We start from the raw sequence: 16,400 nt of genomic DNA, 5'->3' as shown, positions 1-16,400 counted from the left end.
ATACTTTATTTAACAAAATCATCTCACGGTCCGGATCAAAACTAAATACTGTATAACTGAAAACAGTCTTGGTACGTTGCGTCACATTGCCGGGGTATGTTCTCCAGACCCGAGCTCGAGCGGACTTCCCTTCCAGCGGCAGAATCCCATCCAGCCACCGGCGGCCATTTGGAGGCGCGTGTTCCCGACATGGCGGACGACGACAGCAAGTTCCTGTTCCTGCAGAACGACTTCCGCAACAGCGGCGTGGCGCAGGCCGACTGGGCGGCCAAGAAGATGGTGTGGATCCCCTCCGAGAAGGAAGGCTTCGAGGCTGCCAGCGTCAAGGAGGAGAAGGGCGATGAGGTCACATTCACCTTTTTGACTACCGTATGATGCTCGGGACATGCGCAATTTTGATACATGCTGTCACGACTTATATATTCTGATGACTTTTTTTCATGGGAACCTTTTTAAGCAAGAAGTAAAAATATGTTCTCATAAGATTACTATTTTTTTTCATCAAGCATAATTTATTTTTAATTAGAACCCCCCCCCCCCCTCCCCACCACCACCACCACCACCACAGATATCTAAGTAAAATGCTGTAACTACAAGTTATATGTTAACTCATTCACTGCCATTGACGGCTGTAGACGTCAAAGATCCATTTTTACTGAGCTGGCAGTGAGTGAGTAAGTTATACTACCTCTAACTACACAGCACGTCACTGGCATATATCAATGAATAGAATTGACAATACTTGCAGCAAATAACTAGTAGCAGAAACACATGTTAACTCATTCACTGCCAATGACAGTAACAAACTGGGCTGGCAATGAATGAGTTTCTAAACCAATATGAGATTTTGGTCATCTTTTTTTCCTCTTTAACACAGTACTGTATTTTCTTTCTGTAAAAAGTAGGGATGTTTGATAACCCTTTTTGAAGACCAGTACAAATACTCAACTTTCGAGTAGTCACCGATACTAAGAACCGATACCACTGTTTCTTTTGATACACACACAAAAATAAAATAGTAAAACAGCTCCAAGAGAGCGGCCAGTACAAATATCAGCTGCAGCCCAGAGTACTCAGTCCTTGAAAGGAGGCCGGGTATCGATCCCGTGCCGATACATGGTACGGGTACCGGCTCATCTCGAGTAAAAAGCCTCAGCGTACCTTTGCAGTGACGGCGTCCACTGAGCGCGGCGGTCATCTCTTGCAGGTGCTGGTGGAATTGTCCAACGGGCGCAAGGCGACGGTCAACAAGGAAGACATCCAAAAGATGAACCCGCCCAAGTTTAGCAAGGTGGAGGACATGGCCGCCCTCACCTTTCTCAACGAGGCCTCCGTCCTGCAGAACCTGCGGGAGCGATACTTCTCCAGCCTCATCTACGTGAGACAATCATGCCTTACTACCAACTTTTTCCATTTCATGAGATTGCAGAGGCGAATTTTGTCCCAGGGGCCACGGCGGCCAAGTGGACACAGAGGACACGCTAATTGCCAATTGGCGTCATGTGTGCTATTTTACAGCGAACGCGACGCCAAGCATCAATGAAAAACCAGCGGTGATTCACATTGCGCATATAAGGCCTCAACTCAATCACGTCACCGATAAAGACAAGTTTTTAAAGACAAAAACACATTATTTTCTCAGAAAAAAAAATTCATATTAAGAAATCTTCAAAATCAAACTTTTTTCTCAACATAATCTAAAAAATTGGACTTTTTTACTCTTCTAAAAATGACGGCAATTGCACGTTAAGAGCGTAGCCCCGTCAGGTCGGGGATGTTCCGGAGGACTCATCGGGCTTACGTTTGCCTTTTTCCACTTGATCCCACCAAGGCTAATAAGGTGAAGAGTACAGAGGCCAAGACGCTCCTTATATGCACACGTCCCCCAAAGTCTTGCTTGATCTCCTCAGCGGAGAATATCATCTCCGGCCGGTCGTGGGATGTTTTTTTACATGCCGCCGTTGCGTGTCGCAGACGTACTCGGGCCTCTTCTGCGTGGTGGTTAACCCCTACAAGATGCTGCCCATCTACTCGGAGAAGATCATCGATATGTACAAGGGCAAGAAGCGTCACGAAGTGCCGCCTCATATCTACTCCATCACCGACAACGCCTACAGGAACATGATGCAAGGTCGGGCGCCTTTCCTTCCTGACCTTACATGGAGCAGCGCCCGCCGCGCTTGTTTTTTAGAGCCGCTAATCTTTGCTCTGTTCTGCTTGGCAGACCGCGAGGATCAGTCCATCCTCTGCACGTGAGTCACACAAAAGCGAGCAGCCACAGTGCAAACAATAGACGCACAAAATGTCCGCATCCAAATCCTGCTTTATTTCAAGCAATAACAAATCAAATTTGATTGATTGATAAAAATGTGTTTTATTGACGTAAATTTTCAATGTATTTATTTGATATTTTGGTCATTTATTTATGACAAAAATACAAATGAATTTGAATCTTGTATGATTCTGATGTTTCCTCAAAAAGTACATATTTCTTATCATTTAATTTTCAGAGGAGTACATTCATCTTTCAGAATAGCAAATCTTTAAAGGCTACTTCTGGTGCTGAGGAGCAAACATCAACTAAAACAAACACATTTTTGGTCTTGCTGGTTATATTAAAGCAAGCTTTTAAAGCTGGGGAAACCTTTTTGTCCAGACAACACGTCAACAGCCATTCTTGCCAGCAGGGGGCACAAATGTCACACGGCATCTTTGACAGTCAGTCTTTCCTCCCATTGCCTCCCAGTCTGACTAATCAGTCAGTCTCAACTTTCCAGTGTCAATACCGTTGTATTGAATGGCTTTGTTGTCAAGATGATGACTTTTTAATTGCACAATATACATTATTATTCCAACAGAAATAATATGCATTCAAAAATCTATCCGCAACCCACCCGCAAAAGGCCTAATTTAGGGTCCCGATCTATTAGTAGAGAATCTGTGTATGTTTCCAATACAGTTGTCCTTGTAGGCAACACGCTTTAAAAGACCTGTCTCTCTGGTGACGCTTAGTGGGGAGTCCGGAGCAGGCAAGACAGAAAACACCAAGAAGGTGATCCAGTACCTGGCCGTGGTGGCCTCCTCACACAAAGGCAAAAAGGAAGCCAATCCTGTGAGTTTGAAGAATATATTCAGGATCAAGAATAGAGACCTGGGGTGCGCCGTTTTCACGATTGATGCCTTTTGTTATTTTTTCCAGCCGGCACAACAGCAAGCACAACAGCAACCGGCCGCATCGCTGGCTTACGTGAGTATCGAATGACTTTTTACGATAGTGCCGCGTTGCAGTTTTCCGCAGAGACGCTGAACGCACTTTTTGCCTGTGCCCGTAGGGGGAGCTGGAGAAGCAGCTGCTGCAGGCGAACCCCATCCTGGAGGCCTTCGGCAACGCCAAGACCATCAAGAACGACAACTCGTCACGATTTGTAAATTGTCAATCAGTTCGTAAGTTGACACTCGCCACAATTTTGACGGGGGGTTCCCTCAGTAATTAAAGGTGTCGTGTGACCCGCTTGTTCCTGCAGGGAAAGTTCATCAAGCTCAACTTCGACGTGACCGGATATCTGGTCGGAGCAAACATTGACACGTGTATCCTTACCGGTCACGTAAACAGTCGCGGCATATGTGGTATCGCAAAACGAGACGTGGCCTTCCGAACTTCAAGAGCAGTTGCCAACTTTTTTTCGTTAAAACCAAATACTTTTTTTTCTACGCGGCTAACTTTCTTTAAACTGACTTCTGAAATTGTGATTCCGCTCTTAGTTTAGTCCGTTATGGTTCTAGTCGTAGCGTTAGGCTTTAAAATGTACTCCATAATAAAACAGTCTTTTTTTTTTTAAGAAAATCCATTGAAATTCTTCTTGACCCGATAAGACCTTCTGGAAAAGTCTCGTTGTATCCGTCAGGCCAACACAGAACGAGCCTTCCACATCTTCTACTACATGGTGGCCGGAGCCAAAGACAAAATGAAAGGTGAGCAGACAACCAAGCCGACTGGAAACTCAGTTTCTCGAAGGTTAACGATCATCCAGTTGGACCTCCGAAAATGAGCCGGTACTGTATGTGATTGTGTTTCAGAGGAGCTTCTTCTGGAGGGCTTCAGCAGTTATCGTTTTCTGGTGGCGGGACATGTGGAAGTGCCCGGTATCGAGGATGATGAGCTGTTTGGGGAGACGCTGGAGGCCATGGAGATCATGGGATTCACAGAGGAAGAGAGAATTGGTACACCCTAATATCTGTCGTGTCCATCAAGGCGGCAGTCGTTCACTTTATTGCGTTTGAGGTCCGGTTCCAGCCCTTCCTGAGTTTATTAGAATTGGTTTTCAATGATGAGCCCCTCCTTTCTGGCCCGCCCTTCAAACTGTACTTATTAAATTGGTAGAAGGTTTCGGTAGACCTTGAGATGAGAGCATAGGTCTTCAGAAACCCCCATAGAGAAGGATCTTCCTATGTGAAAAACTGAGGAACATATCAGGATGAGGGTTAAGGACTCTTCCTGATGTTCCACTGAGCAAGATGGACAACCACCTGGTGCGCCTCCCTCAATGAAGCCAAAATAATGTGTTGGTCAGTCCTTGGTGCCTCAGAAACAAACAGGTTCTGACACCATTCTGAAGTGTCACGAGCTTTATGTGATACAAAGACCTACACTATGAAAGCCAAGTAGCAGCTATGGATGACCATGCCGAAGAGCAAACCAAGATGAAGTTTACGACCAGTTTTTCAATGTTACCAAAGTTCTTCTGAGAAAGATACAGACCCTCATTCGTGTAGTAGTGCCCGTCTTGCAGAGGAACCGTTCCACGGCTCTTCTTCGATAGAAGCAATAGTCGACATAACTTTTTGGTTGGTCTTGGATAAATCCAAAACACAAGCTCCAGTTCTGCTACCTGATGGTCCTTCACTGACAATCGGGCATTTTAGATTTTGTCTCTGCGATTGATTAAAATCAGAGTTTTGAGAGCCGGATAGTGAAATGTTCCGCCTGCTTCTGCAGGGATGTTGAAGGTGGTCTCCACGGTTCTGCAGCTGGGGAACGTCAAGTTTGAAAAGGAGAGAAACTCCGAGCAGGCCACTATGCCGGACAACACGGGTACTTTGAACTCGCCTCAGATTTTCGTTTTGATTTTCGAGGAAATCAAAATTGTTCCTCGTCATTCCACGTTGGCATCAGCCGCCCAGAAGGTGTGTCACCTGCAAGGCATCAACGTGACTGATTTCACGAGGGCCTTCCTGACACCCAGGATCAAAGTGGGCCGGGAAGTGGTCCAGAAGGCACAGACCAAGCAGCAGGTAGGAAGTCCACCAAGAACAGATGTCAAGATACCAAACTGGAAGACGTAACCCGTCTGCATCTTTTCTGTCTCGCCAGGCCGACTTTGCGGTGGAGGCCTTGGCTAAAGCCATGTACGAGCGTCTCTTTCGCTGGATCCTGGCCCGAGTCAACAAGACCCTGGACAAGAGCAAGAGGCAGTCTTCGTCCTTCCTGGGGATCTTGGACATCGCCGGATTTGAGATCTTCGAGGTGACTGATCACCGCGATGGAAAATTATCCTTGGAAGCTGCAGCTGTGCACGTCTTTTGTCGGGACTTTGTGAAGCAGCATGTGGTTCGATGCCAAGCGCTCCGTCGCAGCTATTCTTGTACCGCTCTTCTACTTCTTTCTTCTCAGCCGCTGATTATGATTCTGGAGGTGGCTCGTGTTTTGAAAACGAATGAAAAATTCTGCCAACTTGTAAACTGTTCTTTCTTTGCGATCCTTGTCTTGCGCCGCCGCATCCCAGGACAACTCTTTTGAGCAGCTGTGCATCAACTACACCAACGAGCGCCTTCAGCAGCTCTTCAACCACACCATGTTCATCCTGGAGCAGGAGGAGTACAAGCGCGAGGGCATCGAGTGGAACTTCATCGATTTCGGCTTGGACTTGCAACCCTGCATCGAACTCATCGAGAGGGGGGTCGGGACCGGCGTTTTTTTTCCTCCGTTTGCTTATTCGAACGCGAATGTGAGGTTCCGTCCTTGAAGGCATACGCGCTTGGTGTTCCAGAACAACCCGCCGGGCATCCTGGCCCTGCTGGATGAAGAATGCTGGTTCCCCAAAGCCACCGACAACTCCTTCGTGGACAAACTGTTGAGCACGCACGCCAATCACGTCAAGTTCACCAAACCCAAACAGCACAAAGACAAGTTGATGTTCACCGTTGTGCACTACGCCGGAAAGGTGAGCATCACGAGAGGTGACTTAGGTTTTTAGGATCCTGAGCACTTTTTGACAATGTCTGTAAGTCATGAAGATGGTCTCACCGGCACATTTGTTGACACATGCTACAAAATCTGCGGTGGAGACATGCCGTTGTTTGGACCTTTGTCTTCCAGGTGGACTACAACGCAGCCAGCTGGCTGACCAAGAACATGGACCCCTTGAATGACAACGTGACCGCCCTCCTCAGCAACTCCTCCAGCAACTTCGTCCAGGAGCTGTGGAAGGACGGTCGGTCATTTGAGCGGCCGGACCTGCCCGGACCTCGGTTCTGACTCCGTCCGCGTGCCTCTTTCCCCCCATCAGCGGATCGAGTGGTGGGCTTGGAGACCATGGCCAAGATGTCCGAGAGCTCGGCGCCCACCTCCACCAAGTCCAAGAAGGGAATGTTTCGTACGGTGGGCCAGCTGTATAAGGAGTCCCTGGGGAAGCTGATGACTACGCTGCACAACACGCAACCCAACTTTGTGCGCTGCATCATACCCAACCACGAGAAGCGGGTACGCCAGAACATGCTTTTACACTATATAAGCATATACCGCTTATACGCACGCGTCGGGCGCTGATTGTGCGTTTGGGCTGCCACAGGCGGGTAAGATGGATGCCAACCTGGTTCTGGAGCAGCTTAGGTGTAACGGTGTGCTGGAGGGGATCAGGATCTGCAGGCAGGGATTTCCAAACCGCATCGTATTCCAGGAGTTCAGGCAAAGGTGCAAACACCTTTCTTTTTAATGTTCTTCTTCTCCTTCTTCTTGTTCTTTCTGCTATTTTTTCTTCATATTCCTATTTTTTGGTATTGTTCTTGTTCTGTTTTGTTCGTTATGTTCCTTTTCTTATGTTCTTGTTTTTTCTTTTCATTCTTGTTATTGTGATTGGTGTTTGAGTTTTTTTTCGCACTTGTTCATGTTCTCGGTGATCTTGCTCTCCTTTTGTTGTTGCTGCTGTTGTTTCAGGCATTGTTTCTATTCACCATTTTGTTACTGTAAATCCCAGGTGTTCTTCTTTGTGTGCAGGTACGAGATCCTGGCAGCAAACGCAATCCCGAAGGGCTTCATGGATGGGAAGCAGGCATGCTGCTTGATGGTAAGACGAAGATTGATATCAACCACCACAAAGTCCCATCGCTACATCGGAAGCGTCCCACTGAGCTTAATAGATGATGAAGTTGCAAGTTGTCAAATTCGCACTTCAACCGATCATTCCTTATCCGTACCTCCTACAAGAGAGCAAGAAAAACGCATCTCCAAATGAAAGCGTGAAAAAGGCCTATGGTTTATCAAGTCTCTTGTGCGTCCCTCTTACGTATTGATGATGCTGATTGCTATTGTCCAGGTGAAGCATTTGGACCTGGACCCCAACCTGTATCGCATCGGCCAGAGTAAGATGTTCTTCCGGACGGGGGTGTTGGCTCAGCTGGAGGAAGAGCGAGACCTCAAGCTCACCGTGATCATCATCTCCTTCCAGGCGCAAGCCCGTGGCTTCTTGGCCCGCAAGTACGACCCACTCAAATACTTGTAGTTATGGCTGTTTTGTGCACATACTCGGTCCAGCATCTCTCCTTTTATTTTTGTCTCCTAGGGCGTTTAGCAAACGTCAGCAACAGCTTAGTGCCATGAAGGTGATCCAGAGGAACTGCGCTTGCTATCTCAAACTTAAGAATTGGCAGTGGTGGAGGCTCTTCACCAAGGTTTGAGTCTCATCGGCAAATAAATGAAGATTCTAAGCGGTGTGCACATCACAAAGTGAAAGCGTTAGCTCTCAATTCAATCTCACAACCTTGATAAAAGTATAAAGCAATAGTTGTATACCAACGGTTCAAGATTTTGCTGGCCTCATTTGCTTTCTAGGCCTCGTGGTAAAGCATAGTATCAACAACATATAATTTGATTGTAATATAATAGACTATATGTGTATATACACCTGAATGTTCCAATCAGGATAACTTAGTTAGCCTAGTTAGCTTACCTGGTTGGCAGCATACTGCTTTTACCATTTTGATTAAAAATCTAACAAGTTACACATAATACAAATGCTTTGCTTACATCAAAGTAGATCAAATTGTGTGGCTGTCGAGTCATGTGACTAAAAATGTTGAAACCAGGTGCATGTAGGCTCAGTATCTTAGGTTCGCGTTCTGATTAGCAAACGCGACAATAAAGCATCATTGCATTTGGAAATTGGCAGAGAATGGGATTATATAGCTAGCCTCTTTAGCTTAGCATAGCATTTCTATGAACAAAGTAACAATAGAACAGTATTATATGGCAGATCATCCAAGTACTTTTCTTACCTGAGAGCAGACAAAGGGTGTACTTGATTATTGACGGCTTCAAATGACTGTTCTGTGCTGTGATTGGCTCGTCTGCTTTGAGGGTGTGGCCTTTGATGGAATCTGTCATTTGGCATGGTTTTTGATGCTTCTCTCCAGGTGAAGCCCCTGCTGCAGGTCACCCGCCAAGAGGAAGAAATGGGCCAGAAGGACGAGGAACTCAAGGCGGCTAAGGAAGTGGCGGCCAAGAAGGAGGCGGAACTCAAGGACATCACCCAGAAACACGCGCAGGTCGGAACTTTCGTAGACGTTAAAAAAAAGTTCTGATATGAACGAGAGCGTGTTTCTGGTGCACAGCTGATGGAGGAACGAGCCCAGCTGGAGAGCAAACTCCACGCCGAGACGGAGTTGTACGCAGAGGCTGAGGAGATGAGGGTGCGCCTGGAGGCCAAGAAGCAGGAGCTTGAGGAGGTCCTGCATGAGATGGAGGCCCGCCTGGAAGAGGAGGAGGAGCGCGCTGCCACCCTGCAACAGGAGAGGAAGGACATGGAACAGCAGCTGCAGGTTGCTTATCAGACACAAACGTCAGTTTATAGTAAATACAGAGCAGTGATTCAAGTGAGAAGTTTACTTGGCTCATTATTGCCCAATAAGGCGGTCTTGAACGCAGTGAAATCTGCCTAGCAACAAGCGACACAAAAAATAGGTCGCAAGTGGTGGAAAAAAAAACAAACAAAAAAACAACTTAGTATAGCCACCCCGATTTCTATTTTATTTTTTATAAATGCAGAACATGGAGGCGCACTTGGCGGAAGAAGAAGACGCTCGTCAGAAGCTGCAGCTCGAAAAGGTCGCTGTGGAGGGAAAGGTGAAAAAACTGGAGGAGGATGTTCTGCTCATGGAGGACCAGAACAACAAACTGCAGAAGGTATTAGGCCTTTTGACTTGGAGTTGCTAAGTAGAGTTTTGTAAAAGCCGGCTTTTTCTAGGAGCGTAAGCTTCTGGAGGAGAGGATGGCCGACTTAAACTCCAACCTGGCCGAGGAGGAAGAGAAGTCTAAGAACTTAACCAAGCTGAAGGCCAAGCACGAGTCTATGATCTCCGATTTGGAGGGTCAGTCGCCAGAAGCAAAGATTTGTCTCCAACAGCCGTGTTGAAATGGCTCCTTCCTCTCTGGTGTCCAGTGCGTTACAAGAAGGAGGAGAAGGGTCGCCTGGACATGGAGAAGGCCAAGAGGAAGTTGGAGGCCGAGTTGGCCGAGCTCCATGAGCAGCTGGCCAACCTCCAAGCTCAACTTGCCGAGCTCCGAGCGCAACTGGCCGCCAAGGAAGACGAGCTGCAGGCTACGCAGGCCCGGTAAAATGCTTCTCCTCAACTGGGTCAATTCATGGATCCAAAATGTTTGACAAGTCACGTGGTAATAAAAAAAAGAAACAAAAGCACTAAGTCCTGGTCATATCTGGAGATCCAAACAAATGTGGTCTTGTACAGTTTGGACGAGGAGAGCAACCAGCGCGGGCTGGCAGTTAAGAAGGTTCGAGAGCTTGAGACCCTGCTGTCCGAGCTCCAGGAGGACCTGGAGGCAGAGAGAGGGGCTCGGGCCAAGGTGGAGGCGGCGAAGCGGGACCTTGGGGAGGAGCTCAATGCCCTGCGATCCGAACTGGAGGACAGCCTGGACACCACTGCAGCCCAGCAGGAGCTACGGTCGGTCTCCGGTCTTTAGTGTAGAAAATATTACGGTTTATCCCACAGGATGTCTCCGTATTCAGGAAAAATAAATATAAAAGCCCCTGTCCGGCCTGTTTTCGATGTAACTCTCACACTAATGACCCGACTGAAATGACCAGGATCATTGTCAGGCTTCTGCAGGACGGAAACATCAAAAACAGAACGGGATTGGACTTGGGAGAATACTCGTCTCTCGATTTTGCGCCACCATTTAGATTGAAAGGATTTCTCAGATAATCCATTTTTTTCCCCCAAGTAGTCTAACCCATGGTTTAGGTTAGGATGTATACTTTAAGAATCCATTTTATACCATTCAACTTTTTTTGAAGCCACATCCAGGTTGCCACCAGTTTTGGTGTCCTAGACTCTTAGTAGTTGTAATTGTGAAAGCATTCCTCTCAGCATTTCAAGGTCCGGCTACATTTTGTGTTCACCAGGGCAAAACGCGAGCAGGAAGTGGCCATGCTGAAGAAGGCCATCGAGGAAGAGGGCCGCAGTCACGAGGCCCAAATCCAGGACCTGAGGCAGAAGCACAGCCAGGCGGTGGAGGAGCTTTCCGAGCAGCTGGAACAGGCCAAGAGAGTAAACGCCTGTCATCAATGTTGTACCACATGCAAAACAATCAAGAAGTGTCTACACATTATACAGTAAACGATGCCAAATGGCCTCCGTTTCAGGTTCGGGCAGGTCTGGAGAAATCCAAGCAAGCCCTGGAGAAAGAGGCTTCAGACCTGACTGCCGACTTGCGCTCCTTGGTTGCCGCCAAGCAGGAAGTGGAACACAAGAAAAAGAAAGTGGACGCTCAGCTGCACGACGTCAACGCTCGCTTCAACGAGAGCGAGAGGCAGAGGAACGAACTTGCCGAGAAAGTCTCCAAGATGGCCGTATGTAAAATGTTTGTCCAGAAGCTACCCTTGCGAATAAAGTGAGTTTTAATAGAAGAGTACAGCTCAATACACATTTCTGGACTATCAGAGGGACTAGACCAGAATTTTCTTATGTTCTACAGAAAACCTTGCAAGGAGATGATGAGTTTGTGCACGGCGGAAACTTTACTATCATGAGAAACTAAAGACAAAACCCCCCAACGTTTTCTTACTTCTTGTGTTGTGATCTTCAAGGTGGAGCTGGAAAACATGAACAGTCTTCTGAATGAAGCTGAGGGAAAGAATATCAAGCTGAGTAAAGATGTTTCCGGGCTGTCCTCGCAGCTCCAAGACACTCAGGTGAATGAATGGCACTTGTGTCATGTGCGGCGCATTATTCAAAAGAAATAAAAACATTAATATGACATTGGTTAACAACAAGCATGTAATTATTCATAACAAAGTATGTAGCTGAAAATGCGTAGAAATGAATAAACTAAAACTGGCTAAGACATAAGCTAACACGCAGCTAGCTTTAGCTTAAGTAACAGACCTGGAAAAATTAAAGGTAGCTTAGCTAGCTAACAAACAAGAGGATATAATTACTTATAACAAAGTAGTGGAGGTGAAAATGCGTAAAACTAAATAAACTGCTAGCTAAGACATAAGCTAATTGGCAGCTTGTTTCTCTTAAGTTAGCAACAACAGAGCTAACAGCTAATAGACTGAGTTGCGTCTAACCGTTTTTTTTTGTTGTTGTTGTTGTTGTTGTGGTGACCATGCAGGAGCTCCTGGCAGAGGAGACGCGTCAGAAGTTGAATGCGGCGGGACGTCTGCGGCAGATGGAGGAAGACCGGATCATTTTGACGGAGCAGCTGGAGGAGGAAAGCGAGGCCAAGCGGGTTCTGGAGAGGCAGGTGTCCAGCCTTAACGTGCAGGTCAGGAACCCCATGCGAAATCCACTTACGCAACTACAGACACGTAGGCAAGACGGTACGACTCGTGACACCTGACCACATCCGCTGTCACCCATCAGCTGTCCGACTGCAAAAAAAAGCTGGACGAGTCCCTGGGCTCGGTGGAGCTACTGGAGGAAGGTAAGAAGCGTCTACTGCGAGACCTGGAGGCGGCCAACAACGAATACGAGGAGAAGGCCTCGGCCTACGACAAGCTGGACAAGAGCCGCGGCAGACTGCAGCAGGAGCTGGAGGACGTCCTCGTGGACCTGGATGGACAGAGGCAGCTCGTCTCCAACCTGGAGAAGAAGCAGAAGAAGTTTGACCAGGTGCGTTTCCAGATAAGTGTGACCCTTTCAACTTGCTACTGACAGACTTTGGCTAGGCTGAGCTTAGTTAAGTTTGGCGTTCCTCAAGGGAAGTTCCCTTCATCCTGCCGGTTGAAACAGCAGACTTTGAACTAAGGATCCTTCTTCTCTCCTTCAAGTCTCGCCATAACCTAGCGGCCCCTTACCTCCACCCTCGTTCAGTCCCGTAATATTTAACTTAATATCTCCTCTTTGACGATGTTCTTCAGATGCTGGCAGAGGAGCGAGCGGTGTCCTGCAAGATTGCCGAGGAGCGAGATCGAGCCGAGGCGGAGGCCAGGGAGAAGGAGACCAAAGTACTGGCTCTGTCCAGAGCACTAGAGGAAACCCGGGACGCTCTGGAGGAATCTGAAAAGACCGCCAAAAGCCTACGAGCTGAGATGGAGGACCTCATCAGTTCCAAGGATGACGTGGGACGCAGCGTAAGTCTCCATAAGGCCGCCGCATTTTCTAAGCGGCGATCTTTTTGGATCGACGCAGGCGGTTCCCGCTTTCAGGTCCACGACTTGGAGAAGGCCAAGCGAGGCCTTGAAGCCATGGTGGAGGAGATGAAAGCCCACATGGAGGAACTGGAGGACGAGCTGCAGGTGGCAGAGGACGCCAAGCTGCGTCTGGAGGTCAACGGCCAAGCCCTCAAGGCCCAGCACGAGAGGGACCTGCAGGCCCGCGAGGAGACCAGCGAGGAGAAGAGGAAGCAGCTCCTTAAGCAGGTGCAACCTTATTAACACGCTGAGCGCCATTAACACGAAAAGACGTCGATGGAAACATTATCCAGAATCGCCATTGACGCCAACTACAATTTTATTTTAAATTGGAATTTTTTCCCAATTCCTGGTCAGCTACGTGAGCTGGAGTCAGAGCTGGAGGAGGAGAAGAAGCAGCGCGCTCAAGCGTCTGCCGTCAAGAAGAAGCTGGAAGGGGAACTTAAGGACATGGAGGAGCAGCTGGAGGCCACCAACAGGGGGCGCGACGAGGCGCTCAAGCAGCTGCGCAAGATCCAGGCCAGTTAGCCCAACATTCCGTCAGGTTCCTCGCCTTCGCACATCTGCTGACGGCGTCTGCGTCTTCCTCACCCCCAGGGCCAGGTCAAAGATCTCCAAAGGGAGCTGGAGGATTCTCGGGCCGCCCACAAGGAGGTCCTGGCCTCGGCCAGGGAGGCCGAGCGCAGATCCAAAGTGACGGAGGCCGACGTGGTGCAGCTGCACGAGGTGCGACGGATGCGAGCGGACGAGCGACTTCGCTCATCGCTTTTCACGCGAGCGGAACCGACGCTTTTTCATTTCATATGATATGCTAGAATTGATTGCAATTATGATACGATTCCTCTCATTTTGTTGTTGTACGGTACGACGGGTTACTTTCTTTCTTTCTGGATGTTCTACCACGTCACGTTCTTGATTCGGATTTCACAAAAGGCTAACGGAGCCTTCTAACCGTCGTTTAGATGCTGGCGGCGGCCGAGCGAGCCCGAAAGCAGGCGGAGGCGGAGCGAGACGAGCTGGCCGAGGAGCTGGCCAATAACTCCTCCGGAAAGTAAGCGCACCTTCCCAGAATTTCGCGGCCCATACCCGAAAGGCTTTGCGAGCAGCGTTCCGTTTTGAAGGCCCCGTCTTTTTTTAGGACCATGATGTCCGACGAGAAGCGGCGCCTGGACGCCAAGATCAGCCATCTGGAGGAAGAACTGGAGGAAGAGCAGACCAACATGATCAACCTCAACGAGCGTCTGAGGAAGAGCCAGCAGCAGGCAATGTTTTTTTCCTTTCATATTAATTCATTCAATGCCAGGGATGTATTTTCCCTTTTGTCCAAGCGAAAATACGTTGCAATGGATTTTCAGTCAGAAAAACGGCTGACAAGAATTAGCAAGAACGAGCTAGTCTGCTACCTCGCAGGCGGAGCAGCTGAGCGCCGAGCTGACGTCGGAGCGAGCGTCCTCGCAGGCCAAGGAGGCGGCCCGACAGCAGCTGGACAAGCAGAACCGCGAGCTGAAGGCCAAAGTCCAGGAGATGGAAGGCCAGGGCCGCTCCAAGCTCAAATCGTCCGTGGGCGCCCTGGAGAGCAAACTGAAGGAGATGGAGGAGCAGAAGGAGGCCGAGAGCAGGTCAAAAGCGCCGCGCGTCTCGTAATCGGAGGTGTGTGGCTGCTTGATCGGCGAGGACGGGCCGTCCGTCGCCCACGGACGCCCGTTTTGCCGACGGACCGACCGATGATGGGAATGTTAAAAAAACGGGGACCGTCCAAATAAAAAGAATTAATATTCATAAGATCGGCGCCTGACGAATGATGGACCAGAAAAAAAAATGGTCAAATGTGGCCCTTCAGTGGCGGCGGAAGGTTGGGCAAAAAATAAGATGATTGCAATTTCGTACGGCTTGAAAAAATGACGGACCGACGACGAAGGAAGTGCGACTCTGGTGACGCTGCCCACCTCTGGTTAAAAGCTCCAGAGAGTTGACTTTTCATGTTACGGCCCCTTCAAAGCGGTCTGATAATTGTAGGGAGCGCCAAGCGGCGGCCAAGAACTTGCGTCAGAAGGAGAAGAAGCTGAAGGAGCTGAGCGGCCAGATGGAGGACGAGCGCAAGCGGGCGCAACTCTTCAAGGAGCAGGTGAGCGTGGCGGGGCGTGGCGGGGCGGGGCAGGGCGTGGAGTGGCGGTGACGTGGCCTCATGCCGCCGGCCGCAGGCGGACAAGAGCAACGTGCGCGTCAAGCAGCTGAAGCTCCAGCTGGAGGAGGCGGAGGAGGAGGCGCAGCGCGCGGCCGCCGCCCGCAGGAAGCTGCAGAGGGAGCTGGACGAGGCCGCCGAGGCCAACGACGCCCTGGCCCGGGAGCTGGCCGCGCTCAGGAACAAACTCAGGTCCACCCGAAAACGATTTTCCTCCTCCTCCTCGTGCAGGGAAAAATTGTATCTGTGGGGAAAAAAGTTCATCTTTTCAGGATGTATATTTCTGGCACCAAGTCATAGATTTTTTTTTTAAGTTGCATCCGCTCTGGAAAAGTATTTTTTTAATTTCTGAAAAACATGATCTAGAAAATTTAAATTCATTCACATTCATACAAGTAGCTAGAAATTTGAATTTGCACTTATCTCCTCTAGGTGTCCAAACGCTCTGCTAGTCGCTCGCTCTCCATCTGAAGCTTCCTCCGCTTGCTCTTTCTCCCGTTTGTGCGGTCCAGGCGTGGCGGCGAACCCGGTTTGGGGGGCTCCGGGCCTCGCGGTGGTGGCGGGAGCCTCAGCGGCGGTGGCGTCTCCCTGAGGAGCTTGGGGGCGCTGGCGGGCGGAAGCGTGAGCCGCAGCAGGAGCGCCGCGCTGGAGAACTCGCTGGAGATCCCCGAGGAAGATGAGGAGGAGGAAGGGGAGAAAGCCCACTCGCCGACTCCCGCCGCACCCCGGGCCTCCGAAGAGGAGCTCCGCCGGAGCCCGCCCATCGAGTAACCGCCGAGCGCAAGTTAAGAGCGCCACCCGTCGCTTGGCCGTGCGATCGACCTGTCCGACGCTCCGAGTAGTAGAAGAAATTCAGCAAATATCGCTTGACGTCCTTTTTTTTTTTTTTAGCGACAAAAATTTTAGTGTGTAAGGGTTAGAACCTTTTTGCTCCAAGAGCGGCGGGGTGGGGGTGATTGGTGACCCAATGACCTACGACCTATATACAAGACATTCAATCCCAGATTTTATATATATATATATATATATATATATATATATATATACACACACACACACACACACACACACACACACACACACACACACACATTATACTTTGCCTCCCAAACACTCCAGTTTTGCCACGTCAACACCAGCTTCGCTCACGCGTGTTTTTCAACACATCAGAAAGATTTCCTGACACGTCTTGCTGTGCTTTTTGAAATTTGTGCACCTGCCACCTTGAGACACGTTGAAACGTTTGGAAGCAATTAAAGTACATTGGAATCCTTCTCTACATGTTACTT

General features: G+C 49.0%; 1 protein-coding gene across 1 annotated transcript; it reads left to right on the top strand.

Annotated features, from left to right (window-relative positions):
* The first annotated feature begins 113 nt into the window (after positions 1–113).
* Positions 114–16,390, top strand: LOC148411146 (uncharacterized). Its single transcript, XM_088436127.1, has 42 exons — positions 114–345; positions 1,208–1,378; positions 1,975–2,131; positions 2,225–2,252; positions 3,013–3,112; positions 3,200–3,247; positions 3,333–3,425; positions 3,525–3,588; positions 3,874–3,972; positions 4,078–4,221; positions 4,997–5,092; positions 5,174–5,292; positions 5,372–5,524; positions 5,784–5,957; positions 6,048–6,221; positions 6,377–6,491; positions 6,567–6,760; positions 6,849–6,970; positions 7,274–7,343; positions 7,593–7,753; positions 7,839–7,947; positions 8,689–8,820; positions 8,887–9,093; positions 9,320–9,457; positions 9,519–9,642; positions 9,714–9,885; positions 10,021–10,233; positions 10,695–10,839; positions 10,935–11,141; positions 11,379–11,483; positions 11,909–12,061; positions 12,160–12,408; positions 12,657–12,869; positions 12,945–13,157; positions 13,287–13,448; positions 13,527–13,655; positions 13,892–13,980; positions 14,068–14,191; positions 14,340–14,548; positions 14,946–15,054; positions 15,131–15,303; positions 15,624–16,390. The coding sequence occupies exons 1-42, from the start codon at positions 190–192 to the stop codon at positions 15,880–15,882; spliced, it is 6,072 nt and encodes a 2,023-aa protein (XP_088292253.1). The 5' UTR covers positions 114–189; the 3' UTR covers positions 15,883–16,390.
* The last annotated feature ends 10 nt before the right edge of the window (positions 16,391–16,400 follow it).

The sequence above is a fragment of the Hippichthys cyanospilos genome, chromosome 16 (assembly GCF_059441005.1).
Source record: "Hippichthys cyanospilos isolate Australia breed blue-spotted pipefish chromosome 16, RoL_Hcya_1.0, whole genome shotgun sequence".
In the NCBI taxonomy this organism is placed as follows: Eukaryota; Metazoa; Chordata; class Actinopteri; order Syngnathiformes; family Syngnathidae; genus Hippichthys; species Hippichthys cyanospilos.
This window is presented reverse-complemented; position numbering and strand designations above follow the sequence as displayed.

Bases quoted from the DNA above. Each gene is read 5' to 3' on its own strand.
- LOC148411146 (XM_088436127.1), top strand. From the start codon at position 190: ATGGCGGACGACGACAGCAAGTTCCTGTTCCTGCAGAACGACTTCCGC. The intron at 346-1,207 runs GTCACATTCACC...CATCTCTTGCAG, and splicing joins AGGAGGAGAAGGGCGATGAG to GTGCTGGTGGAATTGTCCAA. The intron at 15,055-15,130 runs GTGAGCGTGGCG...CGCCGGCCGCAG, and splicing joins CGCAACTCTTCAAGGAGCAG to GCGGACAAGAGCAACGTGCG.